The sequence below is a fragment of the Sceloporus occidentalis genome, unplaced genomic scaffold (assembly GCF_023333645.1).
Source record: "Sceloporus occidentalis isolate IW3139 unplaced genomic scaffold, rSceOcc1.0.p SCAF_2, whole genome shotgun sequence".
Lineage (NCBI taxonomy): Eukaryota > Metazoa > Chordata > Lepidosauria > Squamata > Phrynosomatidae > Sceloporus > Sceloporus occidentalis.
In genome coordinates, this window is record NW_028316982.1 from 165,001,621 (window position 1) to 165,026,177 (window position 24,557).

At 41.1% G+C, this 24,557-nt stretch overlaps 2 protein-coding genes across 3 annotated transcripts; one reads left to right on the plus strand and one right to left on the minus strand.

The window, feature by feature from the left end:
* Positions 1-1,186: 1,186 nt before the first annotated feature.
* Positions 1,187-7,952, minus strand: LOC149319238 (F-box only protein 36-like). The gene is made up of 4 exons (XM_089508001.1): positions 7,797-7,952; positions 7,323-7,431; positions 1,816-1,988; positions 1,187-1,569 (listed from the first exon to the last, which is right to left on the minus strand). Exons 1-4 carry the CDS (start codon positions 7,890-7,892, stop codon positions 1,405-1,407), a joined length of 543 nt encoding a protein of 180 aa, XP_089364127.1. The 5' UTR covers positions 7,893-7,952; the 3' UTR covers positions 1,187-1,404.
* A 6,901-nt stretch (positions 7,953-14,853) lies between these two features.
* On the plus strand, positions 14,854-23,819 carry CHAMP1 (chromosome alignment maintaining phosphoprotein 1). Of its 2 annotated transcripts, none has more exons than XM_089511342.1 (2): positions 14,854-14,938; positions 19,861-23,819. In XM_089511342.1, the coding sequence occupies exon 2, from the start codon at positions 19,888-19,890 to the stop codon at positions 23,008-23,010; it is 3,123 nt and encodes a 1,040-aa protein (XP_089367468.1). In that variant the 5' UTR covers positions 14,854-14,938; positions 19,861-19,887; the 3' UTR covers positions 23,011-23,819. The 2 variants fall into 2 exon arrangements, with proteins under 2 accessions (XP_089367468.1, XP_089367469.1); XM_089511343.1 differs by having other exon boundaries at positions 14,928-14,999.
* The last annotated feature ends 738 nt before the right edge of the window (positions 23,820-24,557 follow it).

Consider the following 24,557-nt stretch of genomic DNA (forward strand, 5'->3'; position numbering starts at 1 on the left):
TGTTCAACCAAAACAGTTATAAAATACAATTAATGATTAGCAATATCTAGCAGCAGGTTCAAAAGTGGTGGGTTGATTAGACATATATATTTGAGCATATGTTCAGCTACCTACATAGTCTCAGATTTCTAGAGGAAGTCTTCAGTTTCAACTGTTCTCCCTTTACTTCCTGTCTGATGCCATACTTGGTTTTAATCCCATTCCTTCAACTCATTTACAGAGTTAGGCTTCCATATGTGCAGCCAGTACAGATGTAGATGGATATATGAATCAGCATCATGATACTCACTTGAGTCTGAGCAAGCTAACTAGATATCTCTTTTTCTTGACTTGGTAGTGAAGGAACCTTTCTGGAAAAACAAGGCCAGCTATAGCTAAAAATAAGTTTTGTCAGTCCAATTTGGTACATAGGCTATGCCCCCTCCTTTGGATGAGAGATTTTGCTATGGCGCCCTAGCTTTTTCAGAACCTCTAAAAATCAGTACTATAATGCAGCTTACATGAGATTCCTAATTCAAAAGCACCAATTAATATTGCCCATCTTTTGTTAGATAAGGGAAGTATAACCCCCCCCCCCCAATTGTGGCTATCAGTTTCTCAGCCCAGTTTACAGTGCTAATTCCTACTTTTAAAATCTTCCGTGGCCTCACATACCACAAGAGCAACCCTTTCCACCTTAGCCCACATTGTTGGTAATTTGTGGAGATATTAAATCCAAGCACTCATACTATGAGATGAAGCATGGAGTCATTGCAATTGTTTGAAACATGAATTTAGTCAGGGTATTGTGTTCCAATACTTTCCTGAGGCTTTCTAGACAGAATACAAAAACAGACATCTTCTAAAAAGACTATGACTATCAAGTATGGGGAAAGTTAAATTGTGCTGCTATGGAGATTACTGTTTTGTGATTATTGTTTTTAAATTTGGGCTAAGCTACTTTAGTGTTTCATATTATGTACACCTCCCTTTCAAATGTAGATGTATATCATCCAAAGCAGCAAACAAAAGTAACTTTAATTTGCTTAATACTTCCCAGGGGGTTTCCATGGCCGGGTGGGGATTCAAATCCTTCTCTCCAGAATCATAGTCTAATGCTCAAACCAGTACACTGACTCTAGGTGCCAGATGCTTCTGCAATATTTAATATTGAAGAAAGAGTCCAAACTCACTGATGATGTGATATATTTATTGCAAACACACATACAACAAACTGGAGTAAAAGCTACTCAGCTTTGGCTACTTCTTCCACATCATTGGATGTAAGGTTTCTCCTCTTGCACACCAGCCTGATGCATTTTTACAATAACAAGGCTGTCCTTGCAAGAGAGGTTTTGTACATAGATTGCTGACTAGCTTGTAATACAGGCATCTATCAAAATGATGACCAGTTTGCTGTTAGTTTTAAAAGAATGTGGTCTGTCTTCTCTGCATTGGTGCCAGGTAACCTGCTCTTTGGTTGACTTTAATTGGCTTCTTGTAAACTGGCAACTTGGCTGTCTGTACATCTAATGTGTATTTATCTTCCAATCTTTGCATTCTTTCCCAAAATTCTTCAGTGTTACACAGCTGAAAGATAAATATTTGCAATGCAAATTACATAATACACATAAGGAGACCAGACACTCATTCAAAATACATGTGTTTACCCTTCAGTCAACATATAGAACTTCAGTCCATTACTTTTGATCCAGTTTTAATTTAATACTATTCTAGCTGTACATACTACTTCTCCAAACCCCCATTTAGGCTATAGAATTATTAAAATTCTTTAGAATATTGGTACCAGCCTTAAAATAATGTGACAATTATTACCTTCCAAAATCTTTTACATGTTTTTGACAGTTCCCTAATATCCTCGGTATTAAGGAATGACAAGATATGTATGATCAAGCTCTCGGGCATTCGAATTAGGAAATCATAGTGTTCTTGGCACAAGTTGAGAACGTAGACTAACATCGGCTTTCCAAATATGCTTTGCATTTGCTCTGAGTAAAATAATAAATACATAGGAAAGATTGTAAACATAAGCGCTGCAAAAAGAAAAACAACCTATCTTAAAATGTGTATGATAAACACAAATTGTAAGTAATCTGAAAATGTATTGTCTCGCTTCTACAAAATGCTTATTAGGATGGCTAAATGGAGGCTCCAATGATACAAGCCTGCTGTTCTGAATATCCAGGGATAATTTATTGGGACTATGCAGCTATTCACATGTTGCACTGCAACTCCCAGCAGACCTACAGTAGCTAGCACAGTGAATGGTGAGGAATGCTGTAGGAATTGCAGCTCAATGCCACAGGATTCCCATGCCTGATTTTGACAAAAGCATAATGCTAAATGTTGTGTTTTAGTATTTCATATGGAGAGGAAACAAAGACCTCTACTAAAACAAAACAAAAACATTCAACTGGGATCCTCACAGAACTAAAATAGGGCTTCCTTTCTAAACTCAGTTGTGGGAGCGAGGCCGCTGAATTCAACTGGGATTACTTTTCAGAAGCTATGTACACAATTACATTGTTGGTTTGTTAATGTTATGCTCTCTGTTGACTATGTTCTTAGATCAAGTGGCCATTTCAGTGTCAACCCCTCCAGTTGCAGAAAAATAACTATGGATTGCACAAGAGGGTAGCTGTGGCAAAGGGAGAGGAAAATGGAGGGAGGAAGCAAGAATATGGCTATGCTGCCAGGGCAGCTTGGGACGTATGATGGCTGCTGAGTTTTGCAACTGCTGTATATACCATTACTTTCCAGACACCTCTCCTGCTCTGCTCATATTCCTCGTGTGGCCACTGAATTTCTTCCCATCCCACCTTGTGCTGCCCACCATTGCCCTTTTTGCTGGGCAGCACCTCAACTCTGCCTAGCTGCCCTACTAAGAGCATACCTTTTATCCTGCTCACTTTCTGTCTTGTAACACCCCCCAGCCCCAGTTGTAGAAGAACAGTAGTATTAGTTGAGGATACCTCTAAAGTACCTCCTGCCCCCCATTGAAACTACACAGACATTGGAACTGGGAGTAAAGAATGCAAACAAAATTGCTTCTGCAATGGGCATGAATGCAGAATTCACTGACTGCCACCAGATGGCTCTTTGTAAAGGTTGGTTGCAAAACCATCAAATCATAATTGGAAAAATATTCATGTGAATTACCTATGAACACTTTACTGTGTTCAAATTTGACTTTGATATTTAAGAAATCAAAGCTACACCAATTAATTACAAAATGGATGATTTAGCATGAAGTAAAGGGACCCTATAAAAGAGGTCACAGGTATGAATTTGCAGGAACTGAGCAGAGCAGTGGAGGACAGGGAGTCTTGAAGATTTCTCATCTACAGGGTTGCCATGGGTCAAGATCGACTCAAGGGCGGATAACAACAACAAAAGGGCAAGTCATCATTAAAATTATGTATAAAAATTCTGCTTTGCCCAGGCATGTCATATGAAAGGTGCACTGTTTTTACTGACCATTTATGTACAAAGCTTCTCTTCTTCAAATAGGCAACACATACCCTACAGCCCTTCACAGTCTGAAACCTTTTTAGTTTCCAAATGTAAATAAAATTGGCATTTTAATAATTATAACACCTACCAGAAAGACATGAGGATTGCTGTGTGCACTTAAGGTATTTGGAATGATGAATGGATTTCTCCATAGTGACTGTACCATGTGGCCTAGCACTATTCATAAGCACACAGCCAGAACAGACAGCTAATTCTACAGAAGGAACAAATGCATGAATGCCTTAAAAACAAAGTGGAAAGAAAGAAATTAAACTAACCTGTGTGGTGGATTTATGGCTTGTTTGGCTGGCATTACAAAAGTGTCAAGTGCTTTAGTAGAGGAAATTGGACTTGCATATACACAGAATGTAGTTGCTTTATGATGCTTCATAGGCAGCTAACTAATGTAAGAGTTAAGACACATGTTGCATAGAAAGACCATATGTAATGGACACTTGCTAGAGAAGAGGAGGGTGACATAAGAAGCAGCAGGGAATAAAGAAAGCATATAGATTGTGTTGAAGTAACTCTCCTCCCTTCCAAGAACTCATAGGGATCAAATGCTAATGGGATAGTTAATGTTAGTCACTAGCAAATGTGTAGATTGAGAAAGCTGGCATTATATCTATTTTTTTTAGGCTTAATCTTAGATGAACAATTTCATTCATAGTAAGATACAGGGCCAGTGCTTGATTTATGCACATGCTAAATATGTTACAGTTTAGTTCTTTAAATTATGAGAAGCCTCAAAATACTGTGTATGTGTTTTGGGTAACACTATAGGGACTCTTGTGATAACTAAAGGCCCCACATATCTTAATTCTGCCCTGCATGGGGTAAAGCCTGGTCCTATCAAAATGAAAGCTCTCCATTGATTTAATATTTTTACCTGATGAATTAAAAGGTAAGTGCATTTGCATACTACTTACTCAGATATCTACAGATACCATTATGATATACTGAACCAAATGCAAAATAACTGGATAATATAAACTAGAGGTGGGTAACTTGTTGCCCTCCAGATCTTGTTAGACTGCATGTCCATAATTTCTTTTCATTGATTAGGACTCACTGGTTGCAGTCTAATAACATTTGGAGAGACAGACACTGTCCATCCTGATAGAAACAGACAACACCCAGGATCTATTACAACTAAAGGGCAGGTTCAGTATTTTCTTTTCTCTTCAAACACGTGTTCTTAACTTCCAGATGTGGTCATATTGCAGAGGCTGCATAGCATTCCTTGGAAGTTTCACAGGTGGATGCTCCAAAATGTTTCCTTTGTATGGGAACTACCATTTCCACGGGAATATTAATTGCTAGATATCCTACTTTCTCATCACATATCTGTCAGTACTAATTGAACACTATGCTAGCCTAGCCTTGCCCTCAATGACTGTTGTTAAACCTGAACTTGTCACCTCATCTCCACACCAAAACTCTACACAGTTTTGTATTCCTATGCACATTCTCTCACACAGACTGCTATATATGTCTGTCCCTGGGCTTTCCACTCCACCAAATGCATATGAGGAAGTAGGTTCAAGTCTACGAAAGCTCTTACTATGAATTTCTATCCTTCCATAAGTCTCAAAGGTGCTGCAAGATCCCTTTCCATACTGATTTTCTGGATGCTTTGAATGCTAGCTCAAGCCATCCTTTCCCGCTCTTCTTTTTACTCATCTTTAACATTCAGGTACAGGCCAGGTGTCGTGTCACAGATGCAAGCACCAGAGCCATTCACAGAACTTTGCATGGTCTGACTTTCCATGCACTGCTGGAAAAGTTGCCTTTTGAGTTATTATTGTGGCATAAATAAAACCAATTTCTATATAATGTATATGGTATCAGTATTTACACAGCTTTCTCAGAACGTGGAAACTGTCTCAGCAAAGTGTGACAGTGGTAGTTGTGAGAACTGACATACAAATGTGACTGTTAAAGCTCCTTTTGTTCTGTAGGACAGGGTTTGGCAGCTGCGGGGAAGCCAGGAACCAATTCTCCGCCACCCCACTCCTGGCTATACCCTTCCAACAGTACTGTACTCCCAAATAACTTTCTTGGAGTCCTTCCCAAAATGATGAAAAGAAGTGACATCACATCACTTCCTCTTGCCACTTTGAGAAGGTCTCAAATAAAAATAGAGGCATTTGTTAGGGCTGGGATTCTTAAGGAGCTTTCTGTGTCGAGAGGGGGTGTTTTAATACATTTCTGGGGCTTTTTACATGGTTGGGGGGCAACCCTGCTGAAAATCATGCAAATTTGTAAAAAAAAAAAAAGGCATTAAATTTTGTGGGACTGGTGGGGAGCTTCAAGGACTGTGCATGATGCACAGACCACACTTTGTCCACCCCTGCTCTCAAATAACATTCTTCTCACTGAATAAAATTAGCCTCCACACCAGTTCAAATTGGTAGTCAGCTGGCTGATCATTAAAGTCTGAGTGTGATTCTTTGGATTAAACCAAGCTTTTATTCTCTTTCCAGATCATTTCTTCTTCAGAAATTCTGCACACACTGCCACACAATGACAGCTGGGTGAAGATTACTAGCAGTAGCAAGGCTACTCACACCTTTTCCTTACATAGGAACTCGGATATATGTGACTAGCATACATGGCTGGTAGTCATGCCAACTTTAACAAGTGAAGCTTTCGTGTAAAGGTTGCACTCAAAGTTCCCTGCTTTCCTTCTCTATTTTTTTAGTGCATTACATTTTTAGGACCATTCTGGGGGTGGAATAAAGGTGGCCATAGGGGTTCACACATGCAGAATCCTGCAACACGGTGTTCTTTGTCAGGAAGCAATCCATGTTAATTTACATACGTAAAAATCTAATACTGATCTAAAGTTCAGATTCTGTAGCATTCTATACCAAAACATCTGGAGGGCCAAATATTCCCCAGCTGTGTCCCATAGTTACTTCACTTATTTCAGGAGTGAAAAATCTGCCTCAATCAGATCAGAATATTTGTCTATCAAGCCCAGCATTCTTTGCTTTGAGCAGTAGCAGCTCTGCAGGGTTTCCAGAATAGGTTTTTCATAACTTGATCCTTCCTGTCAGGGAATCCAGTGGTTTAAACTGGAATATTATCTATGCAAAGCACGCATACTCTATGCAAAGTATATATCCTACCAAAGCATACTCCCCCTTCCCCTGGCTAAAATTAAGTCCAGCTGCTTAAGGCATTAAGTATTCCTGCCAGGTACAGCCTTTAATATCTGACAGTGTCTTCACCACAGTAAGTGTTGTCCTACATGCCCTTCTCTAGCCTGCCTTTTAAAATAAGTCCTGTTCGAAGTTATTATTATTAACCTTTATTTATAAAGTGCTGTAAATTTACACAGTGCTGTACATAAATTTTTTAGTCAGACGGTTCCCTGCCCTCAGGCTTACAATCTAAAAGACACAACACAAAAGAAGAAGGGAGTGGTGGTGGGGAATAGGATCAGGTCCAGCAGATCTTCTCCATCTCCGAGCAAAGATTCCTATGATTCAAGTATGCTTAAAATCATAGCCAAAAATTCTACTGAATTTTGTCTGACTTCCACCACAGCAAGTGTGATCAAAGTTGTAACCCAGATATTACCTCAAAGCTGCAATACAATGCGTACTTGCTAGCAAAAAGGCATAGACTCAATCTGTTACTAGAAAGTTTCATTGAACTTAGTAGGTTGTACTTCTGAGTAACTATTCAAAGGATCCAGCTCTAAATGTAGCAACGTGATAATTAACATAGAACCACCAGGCAAAATTATAACTTTTTGGAGGTCAATACTGCATTATTTTTTTTGCCCATTGAATACTTGCTGTGTAATTGTTCATCCAAGAGAAAATCTTTATGGAGTTTCTTCACTTCCCTTGGGAAAATCTTTTCTTGATTAGGTCGAAATGAAATGTTCCAGCTTTTCCAGATAACCTACAAGATAAGGGTTAAAAGAATGATTTAGATTGGGCATTAATTCCTCTTTGTTTCCCTGACAAGCTTCACTTACAACAATGATATGTACAGGAATTAATTGTACTGTATTGCTTACAAAGAGAGAAGCAGAATGTAATAAGCTTGACATCATTTGTTTCTTTTCCCGGGCAGATTTCTAGATTCAGGACAGCTTGAATCACCAAGCTTGTGTTTGCCACCTTTTTTTCCCTATTAAAACTCTCTGTGTTTGATGGATCTAAATACTCAGCAGGTGTCGCTTCCTCACATTGATGCCCTCTCTTCAGTAAATATTTAATAGAACATTCCATGGATAACCCAGATCTGTATCTTTTTCTTTTTACCTCATTTTTTGTGACAGTCAAGTGGTGGAAGTCTTTGCTGGGAGGAGGTGCCTGAGTGTGGACTTCGCACAGTTTCTCTTGCAGGAGAGAGGTCATTTTGATGGGAATGTCCAAATGCCTGTTTGTGGTCTGCAGTTAGAATCGGAACGAAGCCTATTTCCATGGGCACTGTAAAGAAAACTTCAGCTCAGCCTACTCCAGGTGCTCCATAAATACATGGCTGGCTGGTGTTTGAATTCCTGAGGTCAGTTTCTTCTTTACCTAGGGAGGGTTCAGGTACACAATGTTTACATCATAGGTTGGTAAACTCAGTGACAAGATCATTGAACAAAACACTAAAATCTTGAGTGGGTTTTGTTTTGGTCCCACTGATTTTTAAGCAAGATGTTTCACAACCTGCATTTCACCAAAGGGTACAAAATTTTAACCCCCCCCCCCCCCCGAGCATATTGATTAATACCATTGGCTTGTAATCCCAAAGGAGGCATGCTCTGCTCAACTACCCTTGATGCTTCAGGGTAAGGCACCATGGTGACCCATCCAGTACACATCACAATGGGATCTTTACAACCTGGTACACAATCTCTGAGACCCTTCACACTAGACTATGATAGTACTATGTTCCACTTTAACTGCCATGGTTAACAGTCTATGGAATCCTGGTTTGTGGTTCGGTGAGAGCTAAAAGAGCTTTTTGGCTGAGAACTCTGTCTCTCCCTAAACCAGCAGCCAGACTGATCGCCTGTACATTTAGGAGGAAACGTATCACACCAATATTAAAATCACTCCACTGGCTGCCAGTTAGTTTCTGGGCAAAGTACAAAGTGTTGGTTATTACCTTTAAAGCCCTACATGGTTTGGGTCCATGGGATTACTTCCTCTTGTATAATCCACCCCATACATAAGAGTAGGATGGTGGGGTGGCACCAGGTATCAGCCAGGAAAGTTGGCCATTCTTCCACCAATGACTGTAGACTATATTTCAGAGGAAGGAACTGTCAAACCCGCACTGAGTATTCCTTGCCTTAGAAAACCCTATGAAATGAATATAGTCACCATAAATCAACAGGCAACTTGAAGGCACATAGAAACACACATGGCTAGACTTATTACAGCTAATACAGTGACAAAGAAAAATTCATCACCAGTACTTTCACAAGGATATAATTACCTAGATCCATTAAATTTTGAGTAACTTTTCAAAGTTGTTACAATTACTTTTTTCCATTCAGAATATAACATAACTTCTCGAATTATACAGTAAATATGCTAATTTCTCATGATTACATTTCCTTCTGAATTTTAACATTAGAAGATGTTTAACTTGAAGTTCTACATAATGTTTCTCATTCCATTAGAAAAAGCTTTAAGATTCTCAGCACTATGGAAACAGAACCTAGTGGTCTGAGAAATATCTTCCAAATTTCACCAATGAAACCATGACACACATGACCAAGCAACACAAGAGTTTGGTCAAAATGGTACATCAGCAATGACAAAGCATACAAAAAGCTAGGAGAGGCTCCAGCAGTTTGCTTTTGCCTGAGTCTATTGAGAAGGGCCCCCATCTCTCTTCTCACTGTTAAATTTATTGAGAACAAACTATTTTTGCACTTTAAACTCAGTTTGCAGCAATGGAAAAAAGCCAAGGACAAAGGGATTAGGTGGAAAATGGAGAAAGAAACTGGGACATTTTAAAAACAGATGAAAGTGGGACAGCAGAGGATTAATCAGAACTGTCCCTGTTAAATCGGATTAGGAAACACATTTATAGAATCTGTGAAAAGGCAACCCTTTGCTGTCTCTACACTGGGTGTTTCTCATGATCCTGAGGTGTTTTAAGAAAGGATTTCTAGAAAGAAATAACACATTTTAGAATGAAACAGCTTTTAGATATCGCAAATACACTTCTTTGGCCTTGCTATAGCTCCAGTTATGTAGGAATTGAGTTACAGTGGTACCCCGGGTTACGAAATTAATTCGTTCCGCCGCCGCTTTCGTAACCCGGAAACTTTCGCTAGCCAAAATGCCCATAGGCGCTAATAGCGAAAGCCGCGATTCCGTGTGAAATCGCGCCGAAAAGCACCAAATTTTTTTTCGTAACCCGGAATAACCTTCGTAACCCGGAAAAATGTTTTTAAATGGATTTTTTTCATAACCCGGAAATTTCGTAAGGCGGCGCATTCGTATCCCGGGGTACCACTGTATTATGCTCATCGGTTTTTCAATTCACATGTTCATTTTGAATCAAAAATGTCTGTAACTTGGTATGATTGTGATTTTTTTTAAAGCAGACATTTGATCTTCAGACATAACAGGCACTAACATTTCTCTCAATGTGTTTAAAAGCTTTACCTGTTGATGAATACATATTGAAAATTGCTCTTAAAGTCAAAGAACCAGATCTGGTCAGCTTTTTCTGATAGTGTGTTGAGCATATCTTAGCACTATAAGTGGGATATGCCATAACCTTATATACAGCCTCACAAATTTTGATCTCTCTCTCTCTCTCTTAACAATCAGCCTTTTCAAGATATATATTAGGAAGCATCATCAGTTCAGCTCTTCCAGATTCACCAATTAACATTTTTTATCAATATATACTCACAGTATAAAATGTGAGTAAGGTATGCAGTATTCTTGAACACATTTAGCAGGATTTCAAATATAAATCTGTGGTTAGGAATTAATTTAGTATCAAACAATCTTAATGAAATATATTTCTCCACTGGGATCACTTCCCTTTTTTCCCAGCAGAATAAGCTCATCTTTTAAAAATATATCACTGTTGAGTAGTGGAGAGATCTTTGATAATAAAGCCAATTAAATCCATTTTAATTCCAGGTTGCCATGCAACAAAATATGGAAAAGTCAAAGGTAGATGAATAATTCTGCAAGGCATTGTATGTAGTATGCTTACTTCAGTTTTTTAAAAATACATCAAATTATGTAAAGATACAAGTAACAGCAGATGAACACGATAATCTTTGTGTTCAAGCAGCTGCGTCCTCGTATATGAGTATATATACACACACACGTACACATGCACCTTTTGTAGCACAGGCATGCTGTTAATGTAGCTTCTGTTTTTCAACATTTGCTCTTCAGATGTGTCTCTCCAGATATTGCTGGATGACAATTCCCATCAGCCCTCGCCAGCAGAACCAATGGTGAAAGCTGATGTGAGTTACACTGCAAGATAATTTGGGAAGCCAGAAGCCACAAGGAATGCACTGGACCGAAGATTCTTGTGTAATGGTCACTTATTTCTTCTCTTGTTGCCGTTGTTAACTGCTCTCGAGTTGACTTTGACTTTGTCAATCCTGGGAATGAGGCAACTCCATGTCACTGTATCCTGATGGTCCTGCTCAGTTCCTGCACAGTTAGGGTTGTGCCCTCTTTGATTGAGTCTATCCATCTGGAGTATGGTCTTCCTTTCTTCCTATTGCTTTCTATCTTTCCAAGTATTATCATCTTTTCTACTGAGTGATGTCTTCTCAAGATGTGCCCAAAATATGACAGCCTCATCCTGGCTTCTAGGGAGAGTTCAGTTCTGATTTGTTCCAGGACACATTTGTTTGTCTTTTTAGCCATCCACAGAATCCGCAGAACTCTTTTCCAGCACCACTTCTCCAATGAGTTTATATTCTTTCTATACGCTTTCTTCACCGTCCATCTCCCACACCCATACATGGTGATGGGAAATAAAGTGGCTCAAACAATCCTCGCTTTAGCGTTCAGTTGTATATCTTTACACTTTAAGATCTTGTCTAGTTCTTTCATAGCTGCCCTTCCCAAACCTAATTTTCTCCTGATTTCTTGGCTGCAGTTTCCATTCTGATCAATTATTGATCCAAGGTATGGGAAGTCTTGAACTATTTCAGTTTTCTTATCATCTATATTGAATATATGTAGATGCTCCATTATTTTAGTATCCTTAATATTCAACATTAAACTTGTCATGGCAATTTGTTGAGGTTCTTTAGTAATTATTCCAAGTCTTTGTTATTTTCTGGTGTATTATGGTGTTCTCTGCATATCGGTTGTTGATTTTCCTCCCTCTGATCTTCACTCCCCCTTTCTCTGAGTCTAAACTTGCTTTGCATGTGGTATTTTCTGTGCTTAAGTTGAACCAATAGGTTGAAATACATCCTTGTCTGACTTCCTTTCCAGTTGGGAACCACTCTGCTTCTGGAATTCAGTGGTGCGCTGTATTATCTATCATATGTTTGTGATGTGATTCCTAGTGCCTCTTCCTTTCCTGAACCCAGTCTGCACCTCTGGAATTTCTGTCTCCAAATTGGCAAGAGTCTTTGCTGTAGAATTTTGAGCATGACTTTGCTTGCATGGGAGATCAATGCAATGGTCTTATAGTAACTGCAATCTTTTGTGTCTCCTTTTTGCAGATAGGGGTGTACTATATATTGATCATTTCCACTTTTCCATTTTTGTTGGCGGATTTTAGTCAGAACTAAAGTTGAGTCTGTCTCCGTAAACTGCAGTATTATAGTATGACATCTGTTCCTGGTGAGTTATTCCTCTTGTTTTCTTTTAGTGCAGCTTTCACTTTGCTTTCCAAAATTTTGGGTTCATCTTCATATAAACCTTCTTCCCATGTGTTGTTCATCCTTTCACCTCTTTAATAGCTCTTCCCTGTGTTTAAATAACTCTTTAAAGGCACCTTAATGACTGATTATGGCATGCACCAACTTCATTAGATACATTTGATGGAGTGGGCTATCTTCCACAAAAGATCCTGCTATAATAACTGTGTTTAGCCTCAGAGGTGCTACATGACTCCCACTATTAGAAATCACTAGCCACTAGAGGTCTACAAACATATCTCTCTCTGGCTTTGCTTCGCGAACGAAGATTCAGGAAGGATGCATCCCACGCTTTGCACAAGCACGTTGGTGACCAAAAAGGCCAATTCGGGATAAACAGGTCCGGTTGCAGAAAGCACAACAGAAAGTCTCCTTGGGTGATGTTTCCAGGTTGCGGTACTTTCTGCATTGTTGTTTCTCTTCGAGGCTCGTTCGGCGTGAGCTTTCGAAGAAGGCTGCAGCGTCATGGATAGTGTGTCTCCATGCCTCCCGATGCGAGGCCAGGGAGGACCATTGTTGGTGATCTATCTGGCCAAGCCTGAGATGTTGTTTCAGGGAGTCCTTGTATCTCTTCTTTGGGCGCCCCTCTTACGCTGACCCGTGGCAAGTTCACCATAGAATATTATTTTGGGGAGGCGATGGTCCTTCATCCTAGAAACGTGTCCTGCCCAGCACAGCTGCGTCCTCAATAGCATGGCCTCAATGCTGGTGATCCCTGCTTGCTCAAGGACAGCAACATTCGTCACATAGTCAGTCCAGTGTATATTTAGAATGTGCGTAAACAGCGCTGATGAAAGCGTTCAAGGAGTCGTAGGTGTTGGCGATAGGTGACCCATGTTTCAGACCCATAGAGGAGAATAGACAGTACAATGGCTCTATACACACTGATTTTTGTGCTTCGCCTCAAGTGTTTGTTACTCCAGACTCTTTTGTGAAGCCTTCCAAATGCGCTATATGCCTTTGCCAGTCTGTGATCGATCTCTTTATCAATCTTGGCATCTGAGGAGATGATGCTTCCCAGGTAGGTGAACTGCTGGACGGACTTAAGCACAGATGTGCCTACGGTGATGTGGGGATGGTAGTGTTCTTCCTGAGGTGCTGGCTGGTAGAGAATTTCTGTTTTCTTCAGACTGACTTCCAGCCCAAAGAGCTCTGCAGCGGTAGCAAAGCAAGATGTGAGGCGCTACAGAGCTGCTTCCGTATGGGCAACGAGGGCAGCATCGTCAGCAAAAAGCAGCTCACGGACTAGATAGTTTAGAGTCTTAGTGCGGGCCCTCAGGCAGCTTAAGTTAAACAGGCTACCATCAGTACGGTCCTCGGGTCGTAGGTTTGATTAGTTTCCTTCTCTGAGATGGTTGACCTTGCAGGGTTAGACGAGCACCATCTGCCCGGGTTTGGGATTAGAGTTTTCCTTCTCCTAGGATGGTTGCCATAAGGCTAGAGAGTCCATCCTGCCCTTTGGCGCTCTTGGTCAGACCCTTCGGTTGTGACCTGTCTGGCATGGGAGGCCCTGCCGGTGGCTATTATACCACCGCCAGCATAGCTCACAGCTTCATTAGGGTACGCAAGCTTCTCCCCCACGACAAGGGGGCGTCAATGGAGAGGCTACAAACATAAGACTTCAGACAAATCAATTAAGAACTTTAGTTAATGAATGAGGCTTGAGGCACCTTAAAGATTAAGAAGTTTATCATGGTACAAGAGTTCATGCATTTGAGTCTCAGAGGTGCATAAAAGGAAAGCAAGCCATGGGTTCAAGGAAATCCTGAATTGCAAGACGTCTCCCACAAACCTGAATGCGGAGTGACCATTCACACAACAGTTAAGGTTAGTAGGTTGCTGGGTTTGGTATATTTGTCTCACTGGTCCAATAGCATACCAATATAGGCTACATCCACACTGCAGGAATAATCCAGTTTGAGACCGCTTTAACTGCCATGGCTCAATGCTATGGAATCCTGGGAATTGTAGTTTTGTGAGACATTTAGTCTTCTCTGTCAGAAAGAGCTGGTGTCACAATAAGCTACAATGCCTGGGAAGTCAGTTACTGTCCAAAACACACTGCAGAAATAATCCAGTTTGAGACTACTTTAATTGAAATGGTTCAGTGCTAGGGAATCCTGGGAATTGTAGTTTGTTGTGACACCAGAGCTCTCTGACAGAGCGAAGGCTAAAATACCTATCAAAACTACATATCCCAGAATCCCCTAGCACGGGGCCAGGGCACTCAAAGCGGTGTCAGAATGGATTATTATTTCTGCAGTGTTTTGAATATAGAGGAGGGAACGCGCATGCGCCAACTCATTGTGTTTTTGGACGCAGAACGCGCCTGCGCCAACTCCTACAACGAGGGCGGGGCAGGTCCCGCGCGGGCCGTGGCCCCCGTCAGCCAATAGGAAGGCGGCTTGCTGGGCGCGCGCGCGCGAGAGAGAGAGCCCCGCCCACCTCCTCCCCTCTCTGTCTGCATTCTTGGTGGAAACAAAACAGCCGCCATTAGAGGGACGCTCTCCGTCGCTGCTGGGCTTGTCTTTCTCCTCGGTATGTATCGCAAGCCTTGCTTAATAGCCTCCCCGAGCCCTGCTGCGCAATTCGTTCCCAGGTACAGGAAAGAGCATGAGCAGAAGCAGAAGGAGGAGTCTCTTTCCCTCTTGTGGGAAATTGAGGTTGCATCCGCACTGGAGAAATAACCCGGTTTGGAACCGCTTTAACGTTGTCTGGCTCTTTGCTATGGAATTCTGGGAGTTGGAGTTTGTTTGGGCCCACAACATACTCCAACTCCCAGAATTCCATAGCAAAGAGCAAGACAAAGACTTAAAGCGGTTCCAAACCGGGTTATTTCTCCAGTGTGGATGCAGCTAAGGTCCAAAACACCCTGCAGAAATAGTAACCCATTCTGAGACCGCTGTAACTGCCCTGGCTGAGTGCTAGGAGATCCTGGGAAGTGTAGTTTATTGTGGCACCAGAGCGCTCTCTCTCTCTCTCTCTCTCTGACAGAGAAGGCTCAATGTCTCTCAAACACTACAGTTCCCAGAATTCCCTAGCACTGAGCCAGGGCAGTTACAGCGGTCTCAGAATGGGTTATTATTCCTGCAGTCTGTCTTGGGCCTTTGTTAGCCTGGAAGGTGCCACAAGATCTCTTCCCATATCACACTGCGATGTTTGCGCAATGGTGGATGCAGCTTCATCCTCACTGCACACTTTCTCTGTGAATAGTAACGACTTAGTAGTGGAGTAATAGTAATGCTAGGGGAACCAGCATGGCATACTGCATTGAAACTGATAGAGTTCTTTTCCGGAGCGTTTAAGGCAGTTTTCTAAAACAAGAGAAAGTTGGACTTTGACTCTGGAGACCAGGGTTCGAATCCCAGCTTGGCCATGGAAGCCAGTGTCACACTCTCTCAGCCTCCTCAGGGGAAGCCAATGGCAAACCTCCTCCGAACGAATCTTGCCAAGAAAACCCCATGATAGGTCTGCCGTAGGGTCTCCATAATTCGGTAATGACTTGAACGCACACAACAAGAAAGAAGAGCAGTAATTGTTGTCAGTTGATATTTTAGAAGAGTGTCTGTTGTATTTCCTGGGACTCTGAATTGATCAGAGCTTCCAGTTGCTGTCCATAGTCCCACCTGGCAATCTGAGGTTGCAGTTCTCATCCAGCCTTTCCTTGATCTCAAAGAGTTGGGGGTTGTATCTGACTAGATATATAGGATTGCATTGCTGTTTTGAAAATGTCCATTGTAATTTCTTCAACTTTATTCAGCCTCCTCTGAACAAATCCTGCCAAGAAAACGCCATGATAGGTTTGCCTTAGGGTCATCATAAGTTGGAAATGACTTGAAGGCACAAAACATAAATGACATGTTACAAAATACATGGAATTGAACTGAACTCAGAAACAGAGCAGAAGTGGGTCAGGTCCCTGGCAAGATATATATCCTTCTTGGCTGGTCCCAGTAAGTAGCCTAGTGGCTATAACTGAAGTTTTCAAACGCTCTTCAAAGGCAGCACCACTTAAATCTTGTGAATGTTACAAGAGCATAGGTATCTAACCTGTTGAAAGGCACATGCTCTTTTGAGCTTCCATTGAAAACTCACTTCATTCATGACTGAGTTATGAACTTGATCTTTTCTGGAGTGTACAGCCCCATTTAGAGTAAGTAAAGACATATTTCTTTGAACAGGTGCATCACCCAGCCGCTAAACATTAGTCTTGTCAGGTTTGAGTCTTTATTGGCCCTCATCCATCCATTACTGATTGCAGACTTGACACTTCTACTGTCACACCTGAATCTGACAATTTTTTTTATAAGGGACACCATTTACTATGCCATTGTATATGATGGGACTTTAGCATCTACAGATTTTAGCATCCCCAAGGGGTACTGACATCAAACCCCAGTGGATACCAAGGGCCCGTTGTAATTGTTAAAAAGCATGGGGACGGTTTAGAGCTCTGTGGATTCCCATAGCATAAAAGGCATGGAGTAAAGCCAATTGAAACAATACAATAAAGAAATATAAACAAGAGATGAAAGGATGACAGATTCATTCAAGAAAGAACCGTTTGAAGATGAACCTAAAATTCTACCATTTTAGACAGCAAAGTAAAAGCTGCATCATAGCATTTGGGAGAAATAAATTACCTGTTACAGATGGCATACAATAGTACTGCTTCAAGATACAGAGACAGAATCTACTCTAGTTCAAACTAAAATCTGTCAACAAATATGGAAAACAAAAGAATGGTGCTCAAAATACATGCCAACCCCCAAGAAAGGGGACACCAGGGATTACAGCAACACAGGGACCATTACGTTAATCCCCCATGCAAGCAAAGTGATGTTCAAAATATTGCAGCAAATACTTATATGGAGAGAGAAATACAGTATCAGATTTCCAAGCTGGATTCAGAAAGGGAAAAAGCACTAGGGACCATATTACAGATATGATATGGATAATGGAAAAACATTTTCTCACTAAAACAAGGCACATAGAACGCATATGTCTTATTTTTCAGCAGTCATGCTTCTTAGGGCTTCTGGGAATGTGTCCCCTCTAAAACAAGGTGCAATATTCCCTATCGCCTTCTTTTAGTTTGAGAGTGCAGGCGAAGGAGCCGTCGGCTGCCATGACACTGGATTTCATTGTTGTGCTGGTAGTATTTCCACAGCATACACCTGCTATAGTAGAAGAGATTACATCATTGCCTAGTATTACAGATTTCATAGGAATAAACTCATTGTTAATGGCAAGGAGAGAGTATTTTATATTTAAAAATGCTTAATGCTAATATAGTCAGCCCTCCATACCCATGGATTTTTTATCCATGGATTCAACCATTCACATATTGAAAATCTTTCAAAAAATATAAATCCAAAAAGCAAACCTTGGTTTAGCCATTTTATATAAGGGATGCCTTTTTACTATGTCACTGTACTTATTGAGACTTGAGTATCCATGGATTTTAGTACCCACAGGGAGGGGGTCTTGGAACCAAACCCCAGTGAATACCAAGGGCCCACTGTATATTATGTGTATAGTGGCTTCTCTCTATGTTCAGAGTGCTTCTTGTGAATTGTTTAAATACTCCTTAAAGCAGTTCTGTATTCAGTAGTTCTCAGACTGTGGAGGCAGGACCCCTGGGAGCAGGCAGCGGTGAGACTTCAGGGCTCTCCTCCTTTCCCCAAACTTTTTATCTGTAAAATTTACAAACGTTTTGAGTCGAATATTGAATTTATTTAACTAAAGCTCTGCTAATTTGAATGATGTTATTTCCTTATAAAATGTTAAAATATGAATATACCTGAATTTGCAAATGAAAATAAATAAAATGTTCTTATTCATATACTGCGTCATGGGGGAGGGGGCAGCATCCGCATGTAAATGTAAAGGGGGGAGGGTCCCAAGGCTAAAATGTCTGAGTACCACTGCTATAACCCAAAGTACTATCATTCCCATTTGCAGACAGTGGGCTGATGATTCCCTGAATAACAATCTACAAATTCAGTATGGTGGCAACACAGATAGTGATTTGAATGTCACATAATAAAAACTACACTTCCCAGAATTACCTAACACTGAGCCAGGACAGTTAAAGGGGTCTCAAACTGGATTATATCTGCAGTGTGTTTTGGACCTAAATTCCATTAATTTCATTTCTTTTTCTATGCCTTCAAGTTGTTTCTGGCTTAGGATGACCCTAAAGTGAACCTATCATGGAGTTTTCTTGGCAAGATTTGTTCAGAGAGGGTTTTGCCTGTGCCTCCTTTGAGGCTGAGAGAGTGTGTCTTGCCCAAGGTCAGTGGGTTTCTATATCTTAGAGATAGGACCCAGGTCTAAACATGAAATTCATTTAAGTTTCATATATATCTTAGCTTAGACTGGAGATAATTGTATACATAATATTTTTGTGCATGAAACAAAGTTTGTGTAGCCTGAAGCATCAGAAAGCAAAGGTGTTACTATCTGAGCCAGTCAAGTGGACAGTTTTGGATTTTGGAGTATTTCAGATTTTGGACTTTGGATAAGAGATACTCAACCTTCAGAGTGCTTTGACACTAACATTGAATGTAGCACTTCATATTAAAACTGATAAACTGCATCATATCTGGTATTCTGTGAATGAATTTCAATTCATGTATTGGAACTTTCCTTCCCTCCCTCTCCTTGGCAGTCCAGTGAATTTCTTCACCAAATCTGCTCAGGCGAGTCCTCCAGAACAGATTTGGGATGGAGGCGAGAGTTTCAGAGAGAAGCAATTTGGTTTACAGATTTTTCTTTATTACCAATCAGACAACTCTGTGTACTTTAAGCAAGGCAGGAATTGCCAATTTGGAAAAGACTGGAGTTGGGGCATAACAAAACATGTTGAGTTATTTTGAATAAACTGATAAACTACATCAGAATGCAAGAGTCAATTCAACTCAACTCATATTTATTCTGTGTTAGCAACCAGACTTTTCCATGAACCATGGCTCAGCCTCCAAACTAATCTAAACAGATTTTAGAGTGCAAAATGCACAGTGAATTATGATGAAATGGAATTCTGCCTTTTGCTGAGGGCACATTATTTATAGTCTGGTTAACTGAGAGGAGATAGAAAAAATCATCATAATCCAAACATTTAATCCACTTTTATTCCACTGAATCAGTGGGTCAGATGGCTCATAAAATCTTGATTGCATCATGTTGGCCAGTATAGGCTGAATACTATCTGCAGATTGTTTATTTTGTTGGGCTATCTGCAATATTAAGAAGCATCTGGAACAAATAAACAGCTCAGATTGCAGAGTCTGCTGATGCCTCTGTAAACAATAAAGATGTTCAAAACAATGTTATTACATTTTTCTTACTGTTTATTTAATTAATTGGCTGAGCTAACTCATATCCTCAGTTTTTTATTTTAGTTTAATAGCAAAGTTTTATGTATTTTGGAACTAATTTTTAAATCTTTATTTCAGGAATACTGGAACATACAGTTTTGAAACATGTGTACTGTTATGCCAGCTGAGAGTAGAAAAATCGACATTTTGAACATCCTACATAAAACAACAGAGCGGTTAGAATGTGATCACTGTAATTTCAGGGGCTCTGACTATGAAAACATACAGATTCACATGGGTACTATCCACCCTGAATTTTGTGATGAAATGGACACGGCAGGATTGGGGAAACTTGTATTTTACCAAAAAAGTGCAAAGTTGTTCCACTGCCATAAATGCTTTTTTACCAGCAAGATGTTTTCCAATGTTTATTATCATATCACAGCTCACCACGCAGCGTCTGACAAATGGAATGAACAGAAAGATCTGTTAGACACAGAGACAGAACCCATAAAGAAACCTTATTTTGTGGAACCTCAAAAACCTTCTCTGTCTCCCGAATCTCAGAAACCTGCTATAAGTTCGGAGTGTCAGAAACTTGTTCCTTCCGAGCCCCTGAAATCTGATGGAGTGTTATCCTCCAAGGCACAAAAGCCCACCACAGTTGCACCTGTGGAGCAACACAAGATTGCTCCACTTGCTTACCCAGAGCCACAGAAACCTATCTCTGTTGTGTCAGAGCTTTCAAAACCTATTCCCATAGTGTCATCAGAACCACTAAAACCAGCCTCTTCTGTGACTCCAGAACCACTGAAGCCTGCCTCAGTAGAGTCCCCAGAACTACCAAAGCCTATCTCTGCACTGCTTCCCGAACCACAGAAACCTGCTGCAGCCACATATATCGAGCCACAAAAACCTCTCCCAGTGGTACATCCAGAACTGCTTGTCTCAGTCCCAGTTCCAGAAAAACCTGCCCCACTTGTACCTCTTGAACCACAGAAACCTATGCCACCTGCATCCCCAGAGCCTCAAAAGACTGCTTTGCCTGCATCGCCACTTGCACCTACATCTGAAACACAGAAATTTGCACCAACAGTGTCCCCTGAGCTCCGCAGGCATTCTCCAGCTGTATCTCCTGAACCCCGCAGGTACTCACCAGCAGTGTCTCCTGAGCCCCGCAGGTACTCACCGGCAGTGTCTCCTGAGCCCCGCAGGCACTCTCCGGCAGTGTCTCCTGAGTTAAAGAAACTTTCTCCTGCTGCTCTGTCTTCAGAAACCCGCAGGCATATTCCTCAGATGCGAAGGCCTGCTTCAGCACTTTCTCCTGAGCCACGCAAGCCTGAATTGCCAATCTCCCCAGATCCTTGGAGACCCAGTCCTAGTATTGCTCCAGAACCATGGAGGCCTCCTAGTATGTCTCATGAGCAACAGAAATCTATTACTGTCTCTCCTTGGTCCCCTAAACCTCCACAATCTATACCCATAGAACCCAGAAGACCTGCCTCAGAACCCAGAAGGCCTGGCAGTTTGATGTCTCCGGAATCTCAAAAGTTTGTGCCAGAGCCTTGGAAATCTACCTCCTTGCCTGAGTCTCAGAAATCTAGTCTTGCTTCATCAGAACCCTGGAAACCTATTTCTTCTGTTTATCCTGAAGGCTGGAAACCTGTTTTGTCTCCTGACACCTGGAGGCCATCACCATCGGCTCCGCCCCCTGCTCCACCTCCTATGCCAGCAGAACATAGAAAGCCTTGCCCTCCAATGTCACCAGATCTTTGGAAGCCTTCCTTCTTTCCCGAGCAGCGCAAGCCAGTTCCTCCTGTGTCTCCTGATCCTTGGAAATTTCCTTCTGATTCCCGAAAGTCTCCTTTCTTTTCTGAGACTCAGAAGCCTACTCCTTTTGTTTCTTCTGAACTCCAAAAGCGTGCATTATTTTCTGAAAATCGAAAACGAGCTCTGTTTCCTGAACATAAAAAATCTGTTTCTGCTGAGTTACAGAAACGCTCATTCTTCCATGAAGCCCACATGACTTTTCCTGAAATCCCAAAACATGCCCTGTTCTCTGATTCTCACAGACCTCCTCCTATATCTCCTGAAGTGCCAAAGCATGCTTTCTTTCAAGAGCCCCAGAAGCATGTTACTGTTTCTCCAGAAATTCAGGACCATGTTCCTTTCACAGAGCCTCAGAGGTCACCTGTTGTTGCTCATGAAGTGCTGAAGTCTCCTGCAGTTTCTCCAGAAATACAGAAACAGGCATCCTTTGCAGAACTTCAAAAGCCATCTCCTGGCTCTCCTGAAAAACAAAGGCAGAGTTTCTTTCCTGAACCTCCAAAGCATTCGCTTTCACCTGAACTTCAGAAACCACCTTCTGATCAGAAGCAGGTCCTTGGCTCTGATGCTCATAAACTAATAGAAACAGCAGGCATGGAAGTCCATAAAACTGCTGTTTCTGACTTTAGCCAGCCTGCTGCATCTGCTTTGGTAGACTTGCAGACACATACTGAATCTGACAACTTCCCTGAGCAGCCAGAAATTGAAAATCCATTTAGTAGCCTGCTAGCTCCAAAGGAAGAGCCTACACAAGCCAAGGAACCTACAGAAGAAGTATCATATCCTGGTCCAAAGAAGAAGCCCAGGAAGGAAAATCAGGAGACTTCTAGTACAGACCCAAATAGCAGTGAAAGTGGAAATACTGAAATGGAGACATCAGATGTGAAGGAACAGGAGTCCAACAGTGATCAGGAGCAGTTTGACACAGAATCTTCAGATCACAATAAAGATACTAAAACTGAAACAGCTACTCCTAAACGGGCTAAGTGTGTCCTGCAGTTTACAGAAGAGAAAGAGGCTTTCATCTCAGAAGAAGAGATAGCAAAATATATGAAGCGTGGGAAAGGCAAATATTACTGCAAAATTTGTTGTTGCCGGGCTATGAAAAAAGGTGCTGTGTTGCATCATTTGGTTAATAAGCATAATGTCCATAGTCCATACAAATGTGGTGTCTGTGGAAAAGCTTTTCTCTTGGAATCTCACCTTAAAAACCACGTTGCTGCTCATGGTCAAAGTCTGCTTAAATGTCCACGTTGCAGTTTTGAGACAAACTTTCCTAGAGGCTTTAAGAAACATTTAACTCATTGTCAGAGCCGTCATAACGAAGAGGCCAATAAGAAACAGTTGGATACCAATACTGAACCACGCAGTCAGAGCCAGCCAAGTGAAGAGGCTGTTAAGGTGCCAGTGGAAGGCACCGAACCATTGAATGAATCACTTGCTGAACCACAAACTGAATGATTCTTCTTTTGGAAGTTCTCTGTAAATTTGTGTTGTGGTGAGTGAAGTAATTAAACTACAAGGTCTATTATGTGACTATGTTAGCATGCCACAGTAAACGTTTGGCCATAAATTCAATACAAAATTAAGTACACTTAAACCATTGATCTAAATGGATGTGAGTATGCTTAACTTTGTTGTGTTGTGGTCATTATTATTAGCTTGAAGAAGTAGTAACACATAACTGCCAAATTAATGAAGATATCAAAGATGTCAGTTTTAAACAGGAATTTTTAACAAGGATTTAAAACATTTATCTGGAAGATCAGACTTCTGTCTGACAGCTGGTCCAGTCAGTTTAACTGTACAAATCCAATTTCTTATTTGAAGAAGCACCTAATAGTGGAATCATCAGCAAATGCAAATTGTGTTAAGCCCTGCATGCAGTAGTATAGGTGTTTGGAAGTGTAAGTTGTCAGCATTTTTATATATACTGGGAGAAGAAATTAACAGACTACATTCAGTTGCTAGCCTCACCTGGTGTGAAACCATTGAATGAAATGCTTGATTCAGTGTTTCTGCTCTAGTTAGCAATAGCCATTGGATTTAGGCTATAGCTCCCACATGTGAATTACTTGCTTAGGTTATTGAAATAATTGTGCTTCTTTTGTTAACATATTGGAAGCATATGTGTAGGAAACAGATGACATAATAACAAATGTATTGGAAATGCTTATGTCCTATCTTATACAATTGCTGTTTGTATTTAAAAATTGAATTTTAAGCATTGTTTTGTATTCTTCTCACAATAAAATATAGTGTATTTGGAATTCTTAAATTGTATGTGTTATTTCCATTAACACATCCATATAGATCTACTGGTTTTTTTTCACTAGGGTGTAATTAATTGAGACCAAAAAAAAAGTCACAAACATTAAACATCATGCTCTGGTTATCAATAGGTTGGACTCATTTAGGTGAACTATCACTTCCATGGAGGGAACTTTGGAATTGGTTTAAGGCAGGAAATGCCCCATAATTCAAGAGGTATTCTTTTGTTTTATCTAAGGCCTGATACAGACAGGAAGAAAAGAGTGCCGAGGCGCCATTCCTTTCCGCCCCACGTGGAGACCACACGTGGAGCACAGCCAAACACTGTAGCCTCCGAAAGCCCAAAAAAGAACCCGCTCCCGGCAGGTTCTTTTTAGGGTGTGAGCGTAGTGCCATTGGTGCTCTCATGTGTGCTGATGACATCTGCGCGGCACAGCGCCATTTGGACATCATGACGGCCCCTGTGTAGATGGGGCGCACCATTATGGCACAGTAGGGCTTGAGAGAGAGGTCTCCCGAATCCTAATTTCGGCCCCAGGACAACACTTTTTGCCTGTTTGTATTGGGGCCTCAGTTTATTTTATCGTCATTCCACTTTGGATCTTTCTGGCTTTGGGTGTTTCAGTGGAACACCACATTTTACAAATCCACAGTCATTCTGAGTGGATTAGATACTTTTTTCGGATATGTCTCAGAAGTGAAGGAATCCATTCTGAAATTGAGCAATGCAGGGTATA

Bases quoted from the DNA above. Each gene is read 5' to 3' on its own strand.
- LOC149319238 (XM_089508001.1), bottom strand. From the start codon at position 7,892: ATGACCTCTCTCCTGCAAGAGAAACTGTGCGAAGTCCACACTCAGGCA. The intron at 7,432-7,796 runs GTAAAAAGAAAA...CTTATCTTGTAG, and splicing joins TGACTGTCACAAAAAATGAG to GTTATCTGGAAAAGCTGGAA. The intron at 1,570-1,815 runs GTAATAATTGTC...TTTATCTTTCAG, and splicing joins CATGTAAAAGATTTTGGAAG to CTGTGTAACACTGAAGAATT.
- CHAMP1 (XM_089511342.1), top strand. From the start codon at position 19,888: ATGTGTACTGTTATGCCAGCTGAGAGTAGAAAAATCGACATTTTGAAC.